This window comes from Struthio camelus, chromosome 3, assembly GCF_040807025.1.
Source record: "Struthio camelus isolate bStrCam1 chromosome 3, bStrCam1.hap1, whole genome shotgun sequence".
NCBI lineage: Eukaryota > Metazoa > Chordata > Aves > Struthioniformes > Struthionidae > Struthio > Struthio camelus.
Window position 1 is genome coordinate 32,502,746 of NC_090944.1, and position 25,590 is coordinate 32,528,335.

General features: G+C 33.4%; 1 protein-coding gene across 2 annotated transcripts in view; it reads right to left on the minus strand.

Moving 5' to 3' along the window:
* CSMD1 (CUB and Sushi multiple domains 1) overlaps positions 1-25,590 on the minus strand; it is a 1,260,625-nt gene that overhangs the window by 289,499 nt on the left and 945,536 nt on the right. For both annotated transcript variants that reach the window (XM_068937332.1, XM_068937331.1), the window contains exons 18-21: positions 24,795-24,983; positions 19,924-20,040; positions 18,273-18,488; positions 12,340-12,528 (exon numbers count right to left, since the gene is read on the minus strand). In XM_068937332.1, the coding sequence (XP_068793433.1) occupies positions 12,340-12,528; positions 18,273-18,488; positions 19,924-20,040; positions 24,795-24,983 (711 nt within the window). The remainder of the gene's footprint in view (positions 1-12,339; positions 12,529-18,272; positions 18,489-19,923; positions 20,041-24,794; positions 24,984-25,590) is intronic.

Here is a 25,590-nt window from a genome sequence, read left to right on the forward strand (position 1 = left end):
TACCTCAGTGAAGATTTTAGTCAAATACAGTATTAATGTACCATTAAAAAACAAATATCATGTAAAATTTAATGAAAGAGCAACAGCACCTAAATTTGAAATGAAAATATTAAATAGCTGTTTCTTTTCAGCTTTAGGCTTGAAGTTTGTTACAGCTTGTTTTAGTAACGCTATACAGATGAAATGGCTAATGGGGGACTGAGAAGTAATACAAGTAAAAAATCCACTCTTAATGCCAATTTATAATATTGATGTGTAATTCTTAGATCCTATAAAATGCTTAATCTGAAAGGCTAGTTTGAATTGAATGAGTTAGTGTATAGATGGTATTTTTCATGGTATTTCCTAGACAAAGACTTAAAACAGCTTCTTAAGGAGACAGAGAGCAGGGAAAATGCAGGTAAGCAGACAGAAGCATGCCAATCAAGTAATAAAATTGAAATCTAAATTAAGGCAAACTAGGAAAGGAGATTTGAAGAACTAACTCAAACTTTTCCTCTCCTTATCATGTGATGTCCTCGTGTCTATACCTGAGAAGAGACAATAAAAGTGCTTAGTAATGTGACTTTCTTGTGAACAGGAGGAAACAACCATCTCTATAACGAGGGCAGTTCTACAGCTACAATGTTGAGCAGAGAGGCTAAGTAAAAGCTTTTCACATTAGCCAAGGCATTAATCAGGTAAAAGAAAATTATTATTAAATACAGTCAGGTATTTTCATTTTCTTGTCTTACAATTTTCTCGTGATTCGGCTTCAGTTTTGCAATTAATGTGACAGAATTTGATGGCACAAACTAAACTTACTATTTTGTACCTAAACTTGGCTTATAGCAAAGCTGTATCTTCTGTGATCCAATAAACATTTATTAGCATACATTAATGTACTGTACTCTGAGAGTAACAAATCAAACAGGGTGACAATCTCTGCGATATATTTTGCAAAGTGAAAAGGTTGCTACACTTGGACACTATACCTGGCAATTCCCTGCAAAGGTCCCTCCATTCCGATAAGTTTCTATAGGTCACCTTTCACAAGTAGGAAGGAAGGAAAAAATGGCTCACCCTTTCAGAAATTTATCCACATACCATAGCATATCATAAAAGAACACCAAAAAATGCATTTCCTCACCTGTTAGAAGATCACCGGAAATGATAATGTAAAATTTTAAAAAGCACTTAGTCACCTAGGACATGATTTAGGTATACATTAGATGCATGAATTCAGAACTTCAATCTGTACTCCTTTCTTACCCCTGCTCTCCCCCAGCCCCTACTGAGCAGCCATCTATCTCCTGAAATGTGTATATTCACTGGGTGTCTTCTGTTTCATGTCACATTTCTGCTTTTGTGCACACCCCATTTCCTGCAAGTTTCAGAAGCTATTTGCCACTAGAATCCACTAATTAAAGAGAACAGCATTTAACTTCTCTCAGTGCTGACAGAATCATGCCAGGATGCAGAAGGGGATACTAGATTCATGAAGCTAAGGACAGCATTCTGCACTGCCAAATGACAGTGAAGTCTCAGGATTATGGCACTGAGGTGGGAGAATGTATATTTCTGTAGGCAGGGGAATATTTTGGGAAGGCACAGAAGTACATGACTGTCTAGTAGCATCACTCTTGGTTCTGTACACAGTCTAGGGGGACCAGCTCACTAAAAGGTGGGCTTTGCACTCAGGAAATAGTAGTCAGCTGTGAAAGGTAAATGAAACTGTAATAGAATTGTGTAATTATAGGTAGGAAAAAAAAGAGTTATTGGTGAAAGAAAAAAGTGAAAAGAAGATGTACTCAGGATGTACTCAGATGTACTCTTGGGCAGTTTTGTTCAAGCAGCCATAAAATAAGTACATATGTATACCTTTGCAACTATGTGAAAGTAAATAACAAAATGGGAATCAATTATATATTTGGAAGTAATGTCAATAAACCTTTATAATCATAATTACTAACTAAATGCATATTTTTGAAAAAATACACTTTTTGCTGGAAAATATTAGAAAAATAATTGAAGCAATTATAACAACAAAACAAAGAATAATAACACAAACAACAGTGGAGTATTTTTCCTTCAAGCAGTGACAAACCAGCACAGAAGACTTATCTTAAAAACTACTAAAAAAGAAATTTATAGAACACACAAAACATCTCCAAGAGAAACAAATTCTAGGGAACAGGTCCACAATATTTGGACTGCAATGGACTACAATTCTTTGGACAAACTGAATGGAAACCAGCACAGCATACCTACGTACTGTTGGGCAGATAGCAGATGGAATGACCTCCAATGCAGTATAGCACAAAGAATAACTAGAAACGTCAATGAATGTAGGAGGAAAGCAGGATTATAGTTTTCTGTTCCTAAACCTCAACTAGACAAAAGATAATCAGGGGATGCTCATCTGTATTCCAATAGGTTGTTTTTACCCACATATAAGTATACTAGCAAACTCAAAAAACTTAAAGGAAAATTAAAAGATTCAGAAATAAATTTTGGAAATTAAACTTACAACACATAACATGCCAACTACAGTACTGTGCCAGATGGTAATGTTGAGATCCTTTAGAGGTGTCAGACTACCTCTCAGAATAGCACAAAACCAGATACCTGTTTCAGTACTCTCAAATCTAAAAATATGGGTCACTAGTGACTTGCTTCTTCAAGACACTGTGTATATTTATTTTCCTCCTATTCTTATGCCAGCATTGCTAGGAGAATATTTTTACCTTACCATTAGCTATAGGAATTTGCCCCTACCTCCAGTAATTCTATGTGACTTATATACAGTTACAGAAAAGCAGAGTGTTACTCTCTCAGTTCCCTTCAGTCATGCGTTTCCCCCAATTACACGAAATTTTGAGGGGAAGAATAAAAGAAAACACTGAGAATGTACATTTAGACAACATATCTCAAAGCACAGCTACATAAGAGTAGTCAGCCAATCTTTCTCCTTCAAAAGATTGTCTATGTCCTTCATACTGTGGGTGATAAAAGACAGTACTTGCTATAGAATACTTCTTGGAGTGTTTTCAGAGTCACTACTTAAGTACAGACTGCAGGAGAGCTCTTCTGAATGCAATCACTGTCTCTAGAAAGACAGAAAATAGTACTTTTGTGTGAAAGACAAGCATTTCATCTGCTGATATCAACTAGTAGCATATTTGACAGGGAAGCTATCACTGTTACTAGAGTCCTTTTGAGTAAACTTTTACAGGAAATACGATTTCTTCATGAATGACACACTAGCTTTCTGCTATACAATTGAATATAAAATACAAAATTCTCTGTGAGGTGATTGACAGTCCCATCTTTCTACAGTGGGTGTAAAGAGGTGTGCAGGAAGGGGATCCTCCTGAAAAGCCATCTCATACCAATATAAACTGAGAGAATTCACTTGATAGCTAAAGTATGGAGAGTTGCTTTCACAGAAGCAGCACAATATTAACAGAAAAAAATAGGTTAGTTCATCTGCTGAAATGGGGGGAAATCACACATCAACTTGGGTAATGAGTGTTATACTTTTTAAATGGCACAAGGGGGAACCAGCCCTATGGGCCTGGATCTTCTCCAACCTTTTTAATTTAACAGTAAGGCTGTTTTTGTAAGTATGTTTAATAATGAGCAGGTGGCTGTAGGCACAAAGCGGGAGATCCAATTGGGGGTCACACTCAGAAATAAGGGTTTAACCAGAGCAAAACTCTAGCTAGACTAATCAGAATTCTATTTGCAATGAGCTGGAAGAATGCTGCACAGACACTTGAGCTATGCAGTGAATAGCATGGCTGAGATAAACATTAAAATTATTTTAACTGAACCAATTAAAAGGTCAGAAGGTAAGCAAAGGAGATATATTTGAAGGGCTGCCATCCTGAATGTGATGGAAATAATCATGAAAATAAATACTGCTGTGTGCCCCAGAAGGACTAAAAAGTCCTTGTTGATATGTAAAAGTTGGTGTGCACACAATATGCACATGAATTTGGTCAGTCTCAAAACGACAGCGAGGAAGAAAGGATCTACTAGCTGCTGAATCCAGTAATGTACTTAAGAATTTGTGGCACTGACTTGAGATTACATTTGATTTCTGAGCATGCACTCTAACATCATCAAATTTCAGATCAAGTGGGGTTTATTCTCACTCTTTTGAGAAAGAAGTTGTCTTTGTGTGAACACAACATCAAGGTAAGGGAATATCTTCCCCCTTAATGTCTTAGGTGCCATGATACAAGAAATAGGACCTCTCTAAATGTTCTCAGTGTTGTGAAAATATCACATGAAAGCAGCCTGAATGGAAGGGCACTAAATGTGACTTTCGCTCTCAGTTCCACTCAACTACTTTGCAAAGAGCTTCTTTCCCCCCATTTTCCCTGTATCAATGCTATCTTCTAACTTTCCTTTTTAAAACGTTTCCTTTAATACTCTTTGATTTTCCATATTTATAGCTTTACCTCCTTTTTTTTGTTTCAGCACAAGGGTGATTCTTTAAATACACTTTAAAAGAATCCCTTTTAGAGACTATTATTTTATTGGACAAATCCCTTATTTGACTTGGAGGGCTGCAACTTTACTAACTGGAATTAAGAATTTAAGCAGATCAGAAGCTAAAATGACAATCAAAAATACCTTCGAGTATACTTTTCCTCCAAATCAATCTTCTTCATAGATCTACCAGGCATTTATACCATCCCTCAGTTAAAGCACACCTCACTCCTTGACATACTTGTCTCTGAGGAAGGATAGACGTACTTGGGAACAGTCCTATATTATGGGCTATCTTTCTATATTGTTTAGAGTAGAAAAGGTTAGGGTCATCATCTTCACTCTCTCTGAAACTTTCTGGCCCACAGTGGCAACAAGAGGGGCTTGCTGAGTACTGGATCAGTGGAGCCACTGGCTCCACTTGTTCTGTTAGAAAGGGATAAGCAGCACACTGAGAGCATATGCAAGTCTTAAGATCTTAACTTCACACACCTTTCTCTGAGAACATTTGCTTCTTCAGAATACTCTGCACAGTATCAGATGTGTGCCAAACCCTCCTTTCTCTATTCAGAGGACTTGGAAGTGATTCTTGACTTTCTAACTTCTATGTTATATCTATAGACTGCTACTTTCTTAACAAAGCTTTAGGGAAATTTTGGTATTTGAACAACTTAGAACCAAAATTTTTTTAAGAAACCATCTCTTGATTGTTGGAAAGACAAAGCATATTAAAAAGAAAACAAAAAGAAAAATAGCCCTCTTCTGGATTCAGCCAACGTCATCAAAGGAGAGGTCAGATGAACAAATGTTTCTGGGCAGCTGAGGCCACTCTGATTTATCAATTAATTAAAAACAGTGGTGCATACGCCCCAAGACCTTAAAGCCACTTATGTATGGGTCACTGTGGTCTTTTACTGCAGATCATCCTCTGACCTACTATAATCCCTACATGTGTGTTCTGCAATTTGACATGGAGCTTAAGCAGTAACAGCCTTCCCCAGTGTCTTCCTTACCCTTGAGAAAGCCCTGATCCTCTTTCTAAGAAAGCCTCTACAATGCACTACAGCAAATACATGACTGAAAGTTTTTTCCTGGAACTCACAGGACAAGCCTTTTCCCTAGCTCTTATTCTGGAGCTTTTCTCAGAGCTATCTTACATTATTAAGTTCATAGACACAAGCATTTATTGATAATGCATGAGTCCTTTCAAAAGGAGAAAAAACCTTGACTAACTCACAGTTAACCAGAGTCCTGCATGTATTAAAGGTACTGTAAATACAGTAAATGAAATAGTCAGTAGTCAGTATTTTCAGTATTTGCTTAAGAAAGAAGCCAATCTCAAGGTATCAAAACTCAGATGGCATTGGTTTTTTCTCATTTTTTTTTCCAAGTATTTTTTGTCTTTGTACAAGAGACTGATCTTTGTGATGCTATATGAGGAATGATGAAATAGGTAATACTTGAAGGGGAGCAAAAGTAGAAGCATTAAAAGAATCTGCAACTACTTAGCAAGATGTGCGGAACTCCTTCTGGAAGTCTACCAAATGAGAACATTGTTTATTCTAAGTATGCTAGTACTGATCATTTTAGGTATTTCCTGTGCCTAAATATATAAGCCTGGATATTCCTTATGAGTCAGAGGGAATGCAAGAACAATACAAAATATACCACGAATGAACTTCTAATTGATGGAACTTGGTTCTAAAGACTACCACATTTAGGAAAAGAATCTTCAAGATAATATACACAGCAAAAAAGAAGGGCTGATTTAGCTCAATATTTATAGAAGCAAAAAACAACAAGAATGCACAGCATTGTAACACTATGTATTTCAAAACTGAACTATGATTACATGGAAGATCTATCTCCCCCTCCTTTGATTAAGAAAAAATAAACAAAAACAAAAACACTCCCTCCTCCAAAAAATCTGTCGCTTACAGAACTTTTCACCCAAAATCAAATAGATTATGTATCTAGTCAGAAAGAAGAAACATGTCTGAAGTGTACAAAAGAGCCTGGATTCTGGGAGTGCTATTCATTCTTTAAATATTAGGAAACATGGATTTAAGGAAAGATGTCTTCAAACCAGTCTACAAATGGATTCAAAACTGAATTTAAAAAAAAAAGAAATGTGAAGTCTCAGTTAATAAATTTCCTCTCTGAGTGAATTATAGACTCATCGTCTATACATATGAGTGGATCCATAATTCTAAGTTATGCATGAGAAAAGCTACAGGTGATCAGATCTGTGTCTAGCATGGTTATTGGATAAACTATTGTTATAACTTCATGGCTAATTCAATGCCTGATACTTCATTAAGTTAACTATTGATACTTAGGCAACCTTTGCAATTTTGCAGTAAGTCATTCATATTACGGCAATTACTCTGTAAGCATTTTCAAGATATTGGTTATGAATCTCTCATTATAGTAAATCGTGTAGGAAGGATTTTCTAAAAGCTAAAAATAGAAAAAATTTGAAAAGATATATGACAGCAATATAAGGTGACAGATTGTGTATAGCTCAATAGCCTTAAATATTGCTAATGGTTTGAAAAGTTTATGATAGCTGAACTAAAATGAATATATGTGTTTGAATGGACACAGACAAGCCTGCCAGAGAGCAAAACAAGAACAAACAAATCAGTCCCCAAAGAACAATTAACTTACTTAAGATTGCATAGATCAAAGATGACTTTAATTTTCATAGAAAATAGTATTTCCCTATTACTTAGTGTACTTCAGACACATACTTTGATTCCTCTTCAAAGAAAATTAAATTTATGTCTGCTAAAAAATACTGAACAGAAACGTGGGTAAACAATTTCATATTGAATTTACATAATGAAACCAGTAACTCTTTGAGCCTTTTTTATGGCTGAACATCTTTGTTTAGATGAACATTGGCTGCATGTAACTACAAAATAAGCATTTCATAAACAATAGCAGTTCAAAATTTATAATTAAGATATGAATAAGACTGAGCAATTTATTGACCATTTATTCAAACATGAAAATGAAAATATAAAATAAAAACCTGAATTTTATCAAGTTAGGTTAACAAGATGGTAATTTTGAATAAAATCTTCAACATCAACTGTGTATCTTATCATTTTATAACAATTCTCAGTACAAAAAAAAATAATTATTTGATCTTTGCAAGACTGTAAACCGAGCCATATTCATGTACTTATTCTAACAAATGCCACAAAACCTGTGGATAAAAATGTTAAATAAGGATTTTGGGAACAGATATTTAACTTTCCAAATAAATAATTCTACTTAAAATGTATAAAAGAAGGCTCATATAAAATGAGCACTTTTCATTATTTTTTGTTTCCTTAAGGCGTTAAAGTGTATATAAAGATTGGTAGAGGTTACACTTTTAACGCATTTGTTGTCATCTTTAAATTAATTCTTCATGATTTAAAAGATGTCAGTAAACAGTATTTTCATACTTTACCACTGCTGTCACAACAGTTAGCATACATACTCACTCACTGTATACTAAATACATTTAAATATTTATTCATTTCTTCATAATGCAATTTATAGATTCTTTGGCACTCTGAGCAGACAGAATTCAACCAAAGAGGTAGCAATAGACATTTCTATCTCCAAAAAACAGTTGAGTCTTACAGAAACATGGACTACTGAGGTACCCCTTACACACTGCCTACCACATGTAAAGGTTTCTGGTATAACACACTAAGGTTTTGTGTTATGGCATTTGTAAGGCTTGGTTATGAAGACAGGTCTGGAGTTTGTCTAAACCTTCACTGGGGTGAAATCAAAAATTATTGCAATTTTGCCCCAATTCTGGGTAAACTAGAGCTTGACACTTCAAAGACAGGTTCTGCATATGTGGTATAAGCAGGGATTCTCTTTGAGATGATTCAGAAGGACACAAGAAATTCAAGACTAATGCAACCATTGAAAGTCTTTTGGGAGTCATATCTTCATTTAACTACGTGCTTTGAATAAAAAAAGGAAATATTATAAAGCTTGGATGTAATACTGAACTTGAAGTTCAGTGCTCAGGCAGGGCCTTGAGGTCTTGAAAAAATGGCTTTCAGATAAAATACAAGGGTTTCCTCACATCTATCTTCAGAATTTGAGCCTTTAAGGAAAAATTCTTTGCAACTACTTATGACTAATTACCAATTATATAATCAAGAGGTTGTTTTTGCTAACTTTACACAAAAATAGCATATAATCAGAGTTAATTTATAACATTTTGCTTCTTAATGTTTAATTTATTTTATTAGCCTGTAGCTGTAATGATGACTTAGCCTTGCATCGAATTTCACCTAGAAATACTGGATTAAATTATATCTTTGAGAAAAAAAAAACATATTTTTTGAAAAAATCCAAATTTTGTCTGAAAAACAATGGAACTGAACAATAAGGAATGAACCAGTTCCCAAAACAACTGTTCAAATGATTCACCTCATGCTCTTCTCAGAAAATGAAATGAGAAGGTTGAAATTTTGTAACTGCTACCTGCAATCCTTGCATCTTGTTACATCTTTGTCAAGAAAGCCTAGGAAGTCCTCCCATAGCATATCATCTTTCTGTGTATAAATGCTATATGTAATATCAATTTACTTTCACATTAGATCAGATTACAGAAATAGCTGCACACAGGTATGTGGGAGAAATGGGAATCCAAAGAAAGTAGGTTCCATGAAACATATATGCAGGTAACCAAATGTGGTATGTGCTGGATTATAGAGCATTCTTTAGCTCTGGAATTGACCTATGGGCCAAAAATCTTCATAGCATACATACATACCCTAACAAGCAGTATGGAGGGATAGAGATGTTGATGCAAGACAACAGGAACTAACAGGCCACTTGGGACACTTTCATCAATGACTTTCAAAAAAATAGAATCAAACCCCCAAATTAATTGATGCTTTACACCTTCCTATTTTAAAAAGTAGATATTAATGTGAAAGTGCATGAATGAATCAAGACAGAGGAAGAAGTGAAAACATCTAAGCCCAAGGTAAATAAATTATTTGATAAATAGAATAATTTCTATTTATCTATTATCTATATCTATTATCTATTTATTGAGAACTTGTATATTAATTTATCTGCTTGCAATAAATTTTCTTTACAAACATAAAGCTCTTTTGTTATGAGCGACACGGCACATGTTGTAATTGGTCTAAATATAAAACAACTCAGCTTAGTATTAGAGCCTATGAAAAGGTAAATGGTAAGACTGCCAAGCAATTTTATGGGGAGAGGGCATAAGAAGGTAAATGAAAAGTAGAATTTTGGTAGTATTTTTCAGAGAAGGGGACAAAATTCAGATTCACGAGACAGATTCAGATACTGAGATTTAACTGCTTTAAGGCAGGTATCTCTACACATGACTTAGTAATATTAGCTCTCATTAGCCAAACAGTTAATGATGCCTGAGTCAGTTGTCCACACATCTAACGTTCACCTGAAACGACATGAGGTAACCTGTCCGTATTTTATACGCTACTCCAAAAGGACATGAAGCTCACCTAAATCCTGTCTGACCCATGTGGATGTTTCACCTATAATGACAGGAATTCCCATATTTAAGCATCCAACTCAGTCTGGAGACCGATTCATCTCACCTTAAACTAGACATCTGAATTCTCGTAGCTGGACTGCTCTCTAGGCTTTCTATTGACTTTATTGACTTAACTGCCTATAACTGGAATTTAAAAATCTAGCTCATATGTGCACAACTACAGCGCAAACAGGCAAATGCCGATGTCTGGAACTGAATCTGATCCTGTCCACTGTAAAATACTTGAAGCTGAGAACCCCTACTCATAACCTATAGTACTGGAACTGCTTAAATTCCTAGTATGTGATGGACGCGTGACTGTCCTCCGGAGAGTTAGATAATGAGGTTGTAACCTCCAACTTTAACACCTGTTTGTGCTTTTTATTAATTTATTTTAATGTCCAATCATCTTACTATCTTCTAGGACTATTGGGGGGGGGGGGGGGGGTTGAAGTCTAGACTATGATTATTTAAATATACAGAATAATTTCCTGTTCCACAATTTGTGTTTATGTTTTGTAAGATGTAAAATACAGAATCATACTTTTAAATTATTTTATTGTACTTTGATATGACTTTATAAAAAAACAGATATTTCTATTAAGTAGGAATATCTTTCTTTCTTAAAGTCCTACCCTTCTTCTGTCAGTCCTCAAAATATGTGTGTCAGTGATTTGCTTAGGAGAAAATGTTTTATATTAGTATGTTGTTAATCATTCAGTTTTATGCTTTCTATAAATTATATAGAGAGATATACAGTGAAAATACTAATGTATTGACTGCATAAGAGCCAGCTACTTCAAAGAACTCTATTAATGAGTGACCATAACAGTTGCACAACATGTGGTAGCAGTAGCTTTTACTTTCAGTTTTAGTTGAGCACACATATAGTAATATCTTGACAAAGCTAACAGAGAACGTTACTTATTAAGAGTCATCTTTTCTTTAAGAACAAATAAATAAGGAGGTAATTTTCCATTCACACACATGAATAACTACAGAATAGTCGATGAGTCTTAAAAATTAGGAAATATTAAATGCATAAAATACACTCTTCTAGTGAAATCTGCACACTTTAAATCTATACATGATGAGGCATGCTTGGTTAGCCAACACTGATTGACAGAGTGTTATGTAGCCAGTGATACTCGTAAGAGGAACCAAGCTGAATACGACCAATGACTTAAAACTACAATTTCCAAATGGACAGCAAGCTCCATATGATATTGACTTCTCTCCCCTCTGTTCCTTTCTTTCATCATGAGTCAAATAAGCCAAAGTCATTAAAACACAATTAAAATAGTTTTATTTTTTCCATAAAATGTATCATACATCTCATATATAGCTTTCATTTTAAATATGCACACACATATATATACATATACATACACATATATACATGCATGTGTGTATGTGCACATATATATATATATAAATATATGAGATATGATTTTTTTGAGATATAGAGATATGTTTTTTAAAAGCAAATAAAAGAAATCTGCCAAGGCTGAGTGTCTTCCTTAATAAAATAAAATCCTATTTAAAACAAGAACTCTCTAAAAGGCTATCCATTTAGAGGTGAGTTGAAGTATTTGAAACTTCAGAAACATTAAGGTATCAGGAACAGATAAGATTCGATTCACACTGTGGTGGTTCATAGCCCATATGTAATTCAAAAAAGTAATCATCATATGATAAAACCAATACACAAATCAAATGCAGCAACCATATGGTTTTTATAAATCGAGACCCAGAGCTTCTCCCAAAAAAGAGCTATTCACTCAATCTGAGCTTATCGTTATTGATTTTTAATAACAGCAAATTCTCTTTTTAAAAATTACAATTTTAATAAAAATACATTATGAAAAGTCACCTTTAAAATCAGCTTGGGGACTCTATAAAAGGCTATTTTCACTTCAAGACTTTAAACATTTTTTCTTTACTCTAAAACATAAAGCGGGAGATTTTTCTTTCTCATTGCTTTTAGTAAGGGCACACATTTAGTTCTGTTATTATATTTATATTTTATCTCATAATACATTCTGATCTTATTTTCCACTAAATTCTAGCTCATAACTACAGTTGTTCAAAAGCTAGTATCATCGTTAAGTTCTTCTATCTAATTTTTTCTTCTCTAAGTAGGAGAGACATGCACTACTTACATTTTGGACTGACTTGAAAGTCTGCAAAGCTTGGGGACGAATCCTTTCAACCCAAGCAACTTGTTATCTACCCAGTATTCTGATATATGCCATGTGCTATTAACGATTTGATGAATGAAATGAAAGCATGTGACCACCTACCCACACACCTTGGCAGAGGTGCACTCCATACACGCCGTCCACCACCCAGGCAGGTAAGTTTATTAGCACCTTCCAAGCGATAGCCAGGGAAACAGGAAAAGATCAAGGAATCTCCAACACCAAAATGAAAACCAATTCGTCTACTGAAGGCAGGAACACCCGGATCATCACATGGCTCCAGATCATATTCTGCAAACAGTAAAACATAATAGATTAAGTGAATGGTCCCACATTAAAAAAAAAAAAAAAAAAAAGGTTAAACAAATTAGTTACATAGGATCAGTATAGTACACTTGGAAACATGTCTTTCAGAGCCATTTTCTCTACTTAAAAGTGGTGCTGTTTCTATATTTCTGTTATGGTTGCATATACAGTAATTATATATCTATTGTGTCCCACCCACACTACATTTATTTTCTTAATTTCAAGGGCTGTAATCAGCTTGTACCATAAACGGTACACTATAATTTTGTTTAATTGCATCCTTTGTATATAATTCTTGGTTCATTTCATCTGAACTCCCAAACAGCTTTGGCAGCAAGACTTATGGTTTAAAAATTCATTATGTAATGAGAAGAAATTTAACAAAAATCAAATGAAAGGTCAAGTGAATGAAGAGATGTATGACCATGTTTTCAAAAAATGTGCTTAAATTTCTCAAGTAAAACTATACTCTCAATCAGGCACTCTCTATTTGCATTCCTTTTAGAAATGTCATAGGTGTCATTTAATTGAAAACAAATATACATGAATTTTTTAAGACGATTCAAAGGATTGGAATTTGTTGAATCAGAATAACCCATAAAATTTGGGAAACCTACATGAACATACAACAGTTGTAAGAAACAGTAAAGCTGAGGTCGTCAAAATGCCCACCAAAAAAGTATGCAATTGTCTTTTCAGCACTACTTAAATGACCTGTTTAACTAACAGTACATGTATACAGAACCATACCTGCACTAGAATTCTCATTATTGTCAGAGGGAATGATACCCCTGGATTAAGAATAGTATATACTTTTCAGTTTTGTTTGCACTCATAAGAAGTCATGCATTTAAATATATGTATATATTTTGAAACACTTTTTGGACAAAGTAAATCCAATAACTGAAAGAATTAACAGAAATTTAAGGAATGTTAAGGAATTTGTAGTTAAAAATTGCACAGTTAGAAAGTCAAACACAACTATCACACCCTGAATATTAGCAAATAAAGCTAGCCTATCTGTCAAATAGCAACACTTTGTTATTTTTCTGTCATGTGACAATAAAAATTTCATGGAAAAAGGAGAATCATATCTGGCAAATTGCAATATGAAAAACATGTCTTCTCCCATACCTTATTAATCAATAATTACCACAGCTATTTAAACAGAACTTTAACAGAACCTTAAATGTAAATAACATCTTAGGTTGGTTTCAATAAATATTATTATTATGTCAAACCAGTCAACATGATTTCCAAGCCTATTTATTTTCATCATATATATTGAACAAAAATTAGCAAAAAGTCATTTACACCTGGTAACATGAATGCATAAAGAATACAGACATAAGTTCAATTCCCCTTGCCTTTTCTTGATGGATCATTCTTTTCCAGGGAATATGAAGAATTAAAAAAAATTATTTGTGGAATAATCACCAGTTATTTATTTTGTCAGTTGGCAAAGTGACATACAGAGAATAATTTATAACTCTGCATCACAATTAACATTTCTTTCTAAATATTCTGACAAATCAGTGCCCACTTTGTTACTTTTTATTTTGGTGATAGAGCAATAGTATAAATAAGAAATTAAATTAAAATCAGAAATAGTAAAGTTATGTTACCTATATAGGTAGCCCAAAGAAAAAAGCCTCAAAAGGTAACATAAGTCTTTGGGAACATCCCTTTAGGCTTCCTATATGGAGCAAAGAGAGAATTAGGTGACTAAGAATTCAGACTGAGTCAAAAGAACAAATCTATGGGGGAAAATAAGGTCTGCTGCATACAGAGGGACTACACCTAACTCAGGAAGTTCTGAGCCACACAGTCCTGCATCCTCACAGAATATCCTGAGGAAGTATCACTATATGTTTGTTCTTTTTTGTGTACTGTTCCATACGTATTCACTATTGACCACTGCTAGAGATAAGATGTTCCAAGGGATAGACTTTAGGTATGACTCCAAAAAACTTATCTTCTGTTCTTCAGAATATGATATAAAAAACTCAAGAGATCATTTAGAAGAAAACTACCTCTGACAACCAACAGAAAAATAGTCTATGTCACCTCTCCCGTTCGGTCAGGCACTTGTCTCTAACCGAAATTCATGCTCCTGAACTGTTTCCCAGAACTGGGCACCTACAGCGAACTCTTCATATTGATATGTGATGATATGGATTTTTAATGACTTCTCCAAAAAGTTCTTAATAAAATATAGCGAAATATTAATTTTAAAAGAAACCCTTCCCTTTCCTTACTAAAGTAAAGAACAGTATTACTAGTGTCTCCAGCATGTTGACTATTTAATTTTTTTTATCTAGACCATCCTAAAATATTCTATAGCCCATTTACTAAAACATTTACCTTGGAGGTTGGATTGACAGGATCAAAACCAGTTAGAGGAAGAAACTAAGCCGAAGTTTCCAAATGAGTGTTTTAATAGCTGACTTACTGAACAAAATAAATAAAGAAATCCTTCCTCACAGTAAACCTTCTGATGGGAAGGTAAAAAAAATAGAAGTCATCTATGAATCACACTAGGTTTAAGTTTTGAAAATACATGTTTTACTACCTCTGCTCAGCACTATAATGGCTGAGGTAGATATGATACCCTTTGGTAGACCTTTAGGCACTTGGGGAAATAGCTAATAAAAATATAAATTCCAATATATCGTAGACTTTTTCGAGGATTACTAGCGGTTTAGCAGAGCTTCAGAATATCTAAACATGAGATTTCCATGTTAGAACGTACGTAAACGGTACTGTAGATCAAAACTAAAGTGCAGATGCCTTCATGGTGCCTAATTAGCAGATTTCTATTCTGTTATGCTATTTCTATAAAAAGCCAATAGCAAACTAGCTTCCAGAACCTGATGGATCAAAACATTATGTGAAAATCCCAGCATGTCCCATAAATTATTACAAATGGGGGTTATTATGCTATAAACAGATTTACTCTATTAATTTTAATCACCAATTAAATTCTTTTGATCAGTATTTATCAGAAACTATTTGTATTTTCCCATAAACTTGTCATTGATTCCAAAAGCAAATTGATTTTGTGCAGTACTTGTATTAACATTAAATGACTTGGTTTAATTTGGCTACGTCTTCCCCATCTGTCTATTCTGAATATAGAATATTTTGTGTTTTTTCTCTACAGTCATAGTAAGAATTAATGCAATAATTAACTTTATTCAGTTAATCTGTAATGCATTTATCCATCACAGAGGTTTTGAACAGATAGCAGCAGCTGGTATGTGTTTGAAAATCATCTGAGATGCTTATTGCATTTTTTTGCTATAGGATTTAAAATGTTTCAAGTAACTTTCAATGTTCAAGAACCTTCATCATTTGATTTCTGACAAAATATCCTCTTCTATTTCCAAATAGATAAATGACAATATAAAATCTAGAATTCCACAGAGAATAGTAATTCTACAGTCTTATTTCTGAGAATTAATTTATGACAGCACAACATGAATGTAAAATAGATGTATGATGCTCCTCAACAAGAATGAAATTACTGCTTCAAAATTATTTGCTTTACCCCATGAAATGAATAGCTTCACATACCAAATGGTGGGAGGATGAGTGACAACAGGCATAAGCTGAAAGAAGAGAGATTCTAACTGGAGATATGGAAAAACTTTTTCAATACATTGGAACAGGCTGCCCAGAGAGATTATGCAGTCTCCATCCTTGGAAATTTTCAAGATCAACCTGAATTTCATAAGTAATATACTATAATAATAGTATATTATTTACTGCTATCTCACTATTATATTATATATAATACTATATTATTTTATGATTTTATGATAAATGAACAGCATGGACAAAGATGCATATAGAAAGGAATGCACAGTTATATGGAAGAGACTAATCAAAAAACAAGACTTCTTTGATAGCTATAAAAATTAGAATGTAATTTGCCACACATTAATTCATGTGTATCCACCTGTCCTATAGTATACATACAATATCTACATTTACCCATTTGCATTTTTACTAAAAAACAATATTCTGTATGTTAGTTTAATTCTTTATGTATGCAACTTGTATATACTATCACTGCTACTTTTGAAAGTTTCTTTCAGTGTGAAGAAAAAAAAAATCTTTATTTTTTCTTTATAACTTTTGCAGGATTTTTTTCCACTGCCAAGATAATGGAGAATAAGCTCAACAGTACTGTCACTTTATTGTCAAAAGTTGCTTTCAAAAGGTACAACAGAACAAAACAGTTTGTATATGGTACAATAAGAATAAAAAAAAAATCTTTGCATGCTTGATGTTTTATTTTCTATTTGCATTACCGATTTCTGTACTCTCAAATTAGTGCTTAGTGGAAGAAATTTGTCAGCTGAAATTCAGTTCTTCTTACTAAACATTGCTTATCGTGAAGAAATACATTCTGATTGTGTGACAATAAGAAAGTAGTCATGCTCATTTGTGACATAAAATTAATGTACCTGATAATATTTCTCAGAACATTTGTTTAATATATATGATGACTACTTATGTGTCTATTTGTTGTAGACAGAGCATAAACCTTTGCTTGGCACTGAAAAATTCTGTGACCCATGCATTTTGTTACTCAGTATTTTTCCCCTTAAACCCACAATGATATTATGTGTATTTTTATGCAAGTTATATAGCCCTCTACCATTATAAGTTATTTATAAATAAACTACTAAAGGTAATAGTTAATATTAGCATTTACAATCCAAACTTCTAGAACTCTGACCTCTGATTTGGTTAGCCCACAAGGAATGAATATAATCAGCATCTTATATAAGCAAATTTGTCACTACAACTCTAATCAGTGAGAGATTTTTTTTTCTTTTTTTTTAAACAAGCCAGGCAAATGAGATGTACTATTTGTGAATACCACGCACACCTGACAACACTGTCAGATCTTGGTCAAAATATATTAATTTTTCATTTTTTCTATTCTTGAAATATGTTGTATGAGGATATGGTATGTTAGTTCTTCATGTGCTGCTTAAACAGAATATTCATGCACAAAATGAAAGCATGAGCATCTTAACTTATGGATGGCGCGTTAATGATCAGTATCTGTAAATATGCTATATTCCAGTGACAGAAAGAAGCATAGATAATTCTTGAGAAATGTATTGCTTCTATATGTAGTCTAGTTTAAAGAGATTGTAAATAAGAAGCAGTAACTTAGATTTTTCAATTCCCTTAAAGAGGAATTTGTAAAAAATATCAGAACTTCTTCAAATATCAAAGCCTAGTAAATCATTGCTTTCAGTTTTATATATACATTTTTCTATTCCAAAATCAGTGTCAGTTTAAACTCCTCCATGACTCTGAGTTAGCATAATAGTGCTTTTCCACTCTTTCTATTGTTCGTTTACTGGATCTTTTATCAGTTACTTTCTCTCTTCTGAAACAGTACCCTCTGCTTCTGTACTTTTTTTTTTATGCTCCATTTTCCTCCTTTTCTTCTTTATGCTGGTGTTTCAAACATTCCCTGGAACCATGGAAAACTTCTCATTAAAAGATTCTCATCACAAACAATTTCCTTCTCAATCTGTTAGTCACCTATATAAACCTTAGCCAGTCTTCTAATATAGAGACTATATATTTCTACTGCGTTTTTTTTTTTTTTTTCCTGAAGCTTCCTAACGTTTCCCCATCTACAAGAAAAAAATACTATCTGGAAACAGTCTCCGGACGTTTAGCAGAATGTAATTCCTTACCTGAAAATGTTATGTTGAAGCCTTCGTAAGAAATTGAAAAATCAGATATAAATCGAAGCTGTGCTGTAAAGTTTCCAAAAAGGCCAGCTTTAATTGTAGGGGGCAAGACTGAGCCAGTTAATCTGGCTACTGGTTCTGTGAAGCTGCCATCTTCAGTGATGAGCAAATAGTCATGCGAGCTCTCAAGGTGAAAGGTATGGAAAACCAGCTGCACACCTTTAAAAATATTAAAAAAGGGAAAAGTAAGGTATTTAACAGCAAGTTTTTCTCTTCTCTTATACACAAGTGATACAGACTATAAATTTTAAATGATATGGAAAGATTTTCAGAAAAAGAAACATATAGAACCAAAATCTAAAATTCACAGAACAAAACTTGCAAAAAACACATAGGCTCAACATGTGGGTTGCAGTTGTTTGCTTAGTTCATGTGTAGCTCACTCCCATAAGACAAATGATATAATCCATTTTTATGTTTACAAAGCAGTCTGAAAATTTTTAATTCTCTGTATGTTTTATTCAAGTTGCTCTAATTAGCCTCTCTTATTTCAGCCTCTAACCCCATCTCACTATTAAACCAGTAGAGATACTTTATTGTTTAATAATTGGCTATATTTTTGGATTCATTTCACTTTCTGCATTTCCTCCAAACCAGTTCTATTTTTCATCTCAGCCTGGGGAACGAGATGATACCCATATAGAATGAGTATACAAGTATACATACAAGTTTTGTATATCGTCTTCCATATATACAGGATAATATTGGTTGGGACCAGTCATTTAGTCTTGATTGCTTTTCAATTATCAATTTCCCATCCACTGATGAATAAGTTGTTTTCCATCACGGTTAGCTTCCAAAAATAACTATTTAGTGTTGGGGGCAATATTCTTTATACATATTACATTTTAAATGCCATATGCACCTTAAACAAATATCCTATCTATAATGAGGTTTTAACAACAGCAGACAGTTTGAAATTAAGTATACTTCACAGATTGATGTCATGCATAACAAAGACTTTCCTTACAATATGCAATAAAAATGGAACATATTCATTATAATTTGATTCAGTGGTATAAACACACTCCACCAGTACTTTCTAGGCTTTTTTCATAGCTCTTTTACACATATCCCTAATGGTTAAACTGCCAAGCTTAACCGTGTATCCAAATGTTGCTCTACAGTGTATATACATAGAGATATACAATTTCTGAAAATGTGTATTTGAAATTTAAGTTTACTAACACACGAATCAAATTTGCTGCTTGAAATTTATCAGTGGGGAAGACCTTTCAACAGGGCCTTGCTAGTTTTCACGAAATATTTTAGTGCTGTTTAACAAGTAACAATATTTTCATATATTTTAGCTTTTCTACTTTCTTCTCATTTTTCTGAGATGGACTAAACCAAACAAGTTTCCTCAGGTCACCGCTGAAATAATGTTTTCTTTTCAAAATAAACACAAACTAAAGACATTACAACTTTTGAAGACATGTATTTGGGGAAATTAAACTAACACTTTTTTTTTAGAAAATAACAGCATTTTTTTTAACTCTATCTGGAAAAGGCATTTTCCTGTGTTTTTCTGCTTGTTTGAGGTTTTTATACTTAAAGATTATATATGCATATGTAATTCATATCAGATTCTTACCCTTGCCATGTGACACTTCAATAGTCCAAGTACAGTTTAAGGAGTTGGGATAAAAATCAGGAAAACCTGGAGAAAGAACAGTTCCACTTTTCCCATGAATGTATCCACCACATAAAGCTTAACGAGAGAAAAACAGGAAAAAAACAAAACAAATAGAAGTCATACAGGAAGACCTGTTCTTTGAAAAAATTGCAGTTAACCTTTAGAACTACTCCTTGATTAAAAATATGGTCAAGTAATAAAATCAGCAGAGTTAATTTTTCTGAAACTATCACATCCACATTTGATAACAGCTTGTGTATTCTTGAATTAGCCCATGAAAATGAGTTCATTTTTCATCTGCAGCCCCTCCTCTTAGCAGAAAATAAAAGAAGTAAAACTTTGTTCCAAAATATTGAAAATAATAATTCATATTGTGTTACTGTTTAAGAAGTAAGATTAAATAAAAATTATTTCATGTGAATTAACTATGAAATCAAACATCTTAAGAGTTATGTTTCTTGCACTATATACTTAAAGAGGTAAGTGTTTCAGACCATGTGTAATAAACAATAATATTGAAGAAAGAAAATGTAATTTCTTCAAAGAATGAAAAAGCTTGCTCAGTTTGATTTCTTCTGTGATATTGAGGAAAAAGAATGTATTTTCCTCTTTCAGAGATTCAGATTTATTTGGAACTGAGTGTTTTGAAAGACAAAAGAACTACACTAAAAACATTTTATGCATACCAGCATTTGCTAAAGTAGGCTGCTCAAATTTGCATGACATATTAATTAAAGATTTGCATTTTATATACAGCTGAATTGCTCACTGATCTTACAAACACAGCATGGTTGTACTTTTCTCTCATATCTGTTACTGTCCAGCTTTTAATGTTATTTTAAAATTTTAACAAACTAAATACTTCACAATGCAACAACAGAGCATTAAGATATTTCCAGTTTTCTCCCTCAAACAGAAGGGTAAACTTTGCTATTAACTAAATAGCAAATAAATATGAGAAACTGTGCAATAAACTTGCAGTAGTTGAGCAAACGTGTGTGTATATATATATGTGTGTGTGTATAGTATGTGTATATACATGCACACACAATACTATGTTTGCATTATATTTAAAGCTCTGTTTTCAATTCTCATTATACTAAAGTGTTTGTCAAACACTAAACAGCTTTTCTAAGCCTTTTTTAACTTAGATATTATGTATATTTATAAATAAGAAAAAGGATAGAAAATATTTCTGGATTGTTTTTGTCTGCATATATATTTCTGCATATAAGCATGAGTGGCAATATGCATTGCCAAAAATACAGTAAAGATATGAATGATTTGGCTTAACTGAACAGTAGTATATATTCATTTAGAATCCCTATTATTCTGTTAACATCACAGGAGAAAGAAAAAATATTTACTGTGCAATATTTCTTAAAGTAAATATTCAATATGTATAATATATTTGCATAGTTATAAATTTAAAATTAAAATATATAAATGATCTGTCTTTATTTAGCTCTCCATAGAAAATTATTTTCATGCTCCACATTGAGATTATATCATTTTGACGCTGAAACGGTGTACTGTTCAACACTGAACATTATTTGTAAGAAACTTTGGCCACTGCATTTCAGTATACAGTTATTCTTCTTCCTTTATTGGCATGAAATAGAGTAACATGCTTTTCCCAAAGAGATTTCTTCTGTTTATTTCATTTCTGAGGTTGCAGTTTTGAAAATATCAATAGGTCTGAAGTTGGCTGCATAATGCCACTTCAGTCAGATTGAGGTTGAAATCAACTTCAGTTAAATGTCACATTCAAAAAATCTGAGTCACAGTCTTTCATCATATTTATCATATCAATTACCATTAAATATGGCAAATGGAAAATATTCCCTAAATAATGATGACCTAAAACTATGCAAGTTTTGTTTGGTCATTTTTGTACTTGTTATATATATGGCCCAAATGGATAGGTGAAAGAAAAAGAAGAAATAAAATGGAGCATGTGTGTGTTACATGCCTATAAGCCCTACTTCAGAAGGCCTTGAAATTCTCTACTATACAGCTGAAAGTGGGTGATGGCGCTGGGAAATAAGGACCCTCTTTCAAAGAGTGAAAGTCAATTGTGTCTTTCTGTATTTCAATAGCATTCATATGCAAATAAAAGAACTAAATATTGGCATTTTAACACAAAAATACACTCACGATTTATAGTATAAAGTAAACTGAAAAAGAATAGGATGCTATTAAAATTTAGGATCCCTAAAATAGTCTTCCTCAAGCCATTGTAGCAAAGTGAAAAAGCAAGAAGAATTCATAAAATTAATACAGGATTATAAAAAATGCTTTGCTTTTTTTTTAATTACATTTTACAGAAGATTGGTGATACTCTGTTTCAAAGTTCATCAACTGGGCCAAGCACATGCAGTCCAAAATTTATCACAAAATTCAATTTAAAATATTTATCCCTCTGGCTTTCCATGTCATGCTTATAAGGTGAGTGTATTTCAACAGTGGATTAGTTTGCTTTGTGGTGACTAACAGCTTTTAGTTATACGATAATATTTTGGCAGCTTATAAGTTTTGTGCATAGGGTCAGAAGCCTGTAGTGAAAACTGGAAGCCTGAATGAGAGTAAGTGCATTGATTTAATAAAATAGCTTAAATCAGAGTTAGAAACCGCAATACTTTTTTGAATCTAACTCTAATTTTGGCCTTTGACATTCCCCTGTAATCAACAGAAATCTTGGACCTGAAAAAGTAAATTAGAAATTCACTAATATAAGTAACTTACTAAAGCAGAGCCTTTGCTGATTTGGGCTTAGATCTTAGCTTTCAAACATTGCTCTTTCATCACTGCCATAGAACGCAGTTATATCTTAACAAGGAAGAAAGTTGATCACGGTAAACAGGATTTAAAAGATAATCATTTAGCAAATAGGAGGGTGAAAATAGGAAGTTCTGGAAAGAAGTCTATAGAAAGCTGCTAATGGAGGATTTTCAGGGATATTGGACTATTCCAATTGAAATACTTTGCGATATTTGGATCTTATTTTCTGTAGTTTCTATTAGAGGTATTTTGTAGCAACTATATAAGCATTCCATGAACAAATCAAGTTGATTCTATACTTCATAGGAAAATAACTTTAAAAAATTCAATGATAAAATGAGTACAAAAGTTTTTGCTAATATAGGTCAGCATTTGAAAAAATCAGCGTGAATGAACTGCTTGTACATTAGCTTGATTGCAACTTTTCATGAAAGCCCTAGATAGCTTCATATGGCACATGCCCCAAAATAAGCTCTAAGCCTTCCCATGTAATTTCTTTCTACCAGTAATAAAGATAAACCCAGCTCCACTCAACTGTAGAGAGAAAAATATGCCTTCCTGCAATGACAAAAGGAACAAATACATGCATACACATTTTCCAGTTAACACCTCTGGACTATGTCAGTCATCTGACACTTTAGAAGCTATAAAAATAGAGTTCAAAGTATTTTATCTTTCCTCAACTTGAGATCCTCTTGCTTTTTCTGTAACTACTGAACTGTAGAACTATAAAATTACAAAGTTCACTCCCCTTCCCATATCTAGTTAAGGCACGGAACTGTTATTTAAATAAAAGTGGCCATATAAAATGCATCAGTTTTGCTCCTCCACTGAGGGAAAACTGAGATCCTCCAGTGTAAGGATTAGCCCATGCTAGGAATTGGTGCAAGTATCCACTCCTCTCACTTTAAGGAAGACTTAGCAGAAAAAAACAAACAAACAAACAAAAAAACCCGCCTTATTAGATTCTTACAACCATAAGAAAAGCAGAAATGTCCCATCCTCTTTAGTAGTGATGAGACAGAGATACTATCTTATGCTTTAGGAGAGCTCTGAATTGTCCTAAAATAATGTCTCCCAGAAATCCTTCAAGGTATCACAGCTCTTAGTACCATGTGATCTGTAAGGTAATCCAAATCCACAACTGCATGAGAAAATGGACCAATGGGGTTTTCAAAGACAACAAGCTGCCAGGGAATAGTTGCAGTTCCACCTCTATACTACTTCCAGAGTGTCCTGTCTTCTCACTTAATTCAAGCCAAGTATATGGCTTGCAGCTTTTCATCATCTCAAGATTCTGGTATATAGCTTAAAAACCAAGCAGGTGACTGATTCTTACTAAAACCATACTTGAAAATTGTTTAAAATTAGTTCTAACATAGTTAGAATTTACTGTAAAAGTTCTCAGCTGTGTTAGAACATTCACATGTAGAGCAGAAATTAGCAAAGGCATTCTATGGCAATTTTTGAGCGTGGCTTTGCTTTGGTCACGTAAGCAGCACATGCAGAAGAGACCCACACCTGAAGTGCATTTTAACTGGACTTCATAGAATTATTAACAAATGCTGCACTTTTTTCTTTCTCTTTTAATTCAAAAACTATCCAGGATTTCAAAACAATCAATTTCAAATTAAAAATATGCCAAGAAAATTAATTATATGGGTAAACAATGAACTGTTTTAGTGCCAAGTAATCATTTTGGTGTTTGGCATTCTAAGTTTAAAACTTAAGCTATGTTTATTAGTTTGGTTTAAAGATATTAGTTGCATGGCACCGTTTTCATTCACAGCTGAACAGCAGCACCTTCAGAGAATTCTAATTCTTCTGTTAGCGAGTATGTACTTGTAATTACATTTCATTGACTGTTACAGTACTTGATAGAGAAACGTGAAGTATGTCTTTTATTAATAGCAAAGCCATTTCTGAAAAGTGTGGACCTTGGTATAACGGGAGGGTGGTAGTAGCAATGATAAGCTTAATTCGTTCTCGGAGACAGAAGATTAACTTTCTTGGACTTTCAAGCTGCCATCTGAAGAACCATCACTTACCATCACAGCTCGGTAATGCATGATTCCACTGATGGTTTCTTTCACATATGAGTGGTTCTTCATCGCTCAGTGTATATCCTGGATCACAGCTAAAAGTTACGGTAGAGCGGATATTAAAGTTGTTACCATGGCGATGGCCATTCACTGGAATCCCTGGGTCAAGGCAGGAATCTGATTCCAGAGTAACACCTGAAATACACAGATTTCATTCTCTTTAGTTTCTTCTTTTCTTTTTTAGGCAGTAAACAGAAAAATCCTAGATAAAACATAAAATGAATAAGCAAGACAGAAAGAAGAACTATCCCCCAAAATATACTTGTTAATATTGCCTGAGCTCTTATGTGGGACATAAAGCATTTCGCCTAGCTATTGCCACTGACTCAGAGCACAGTTTTTCAATTTTCAGTCTCACAGAATGGAAGAGCCTAAATTAAGTAAGAAAAGATTGAAGCTTTGAAGTATTTTTATTAAACAATGAAAGAAAAAGACAAAATAAGCACTGAACATCTACAACTATAGGAAGTTATTAAGGTTCAGAGTATTACTACATAATATTTTCTCTTACTAGCATATAAATCACATTCAATTATTACAATTTATCTATTATATTTCGGATACTTTGGGAGGAGTCAATTTTTCTCTGTCATAGTAACAGTTATTTGACTCTGTAAGAAAGCACAATGCCAAAAATGTAAAATCGATGAACTCAGAAACCACTTTTTAAATCCTACAGACAAAATCCTATACATCAGAAATAGACAGAAAATGAACACAGCTTATATAATTGTTGTGTAAC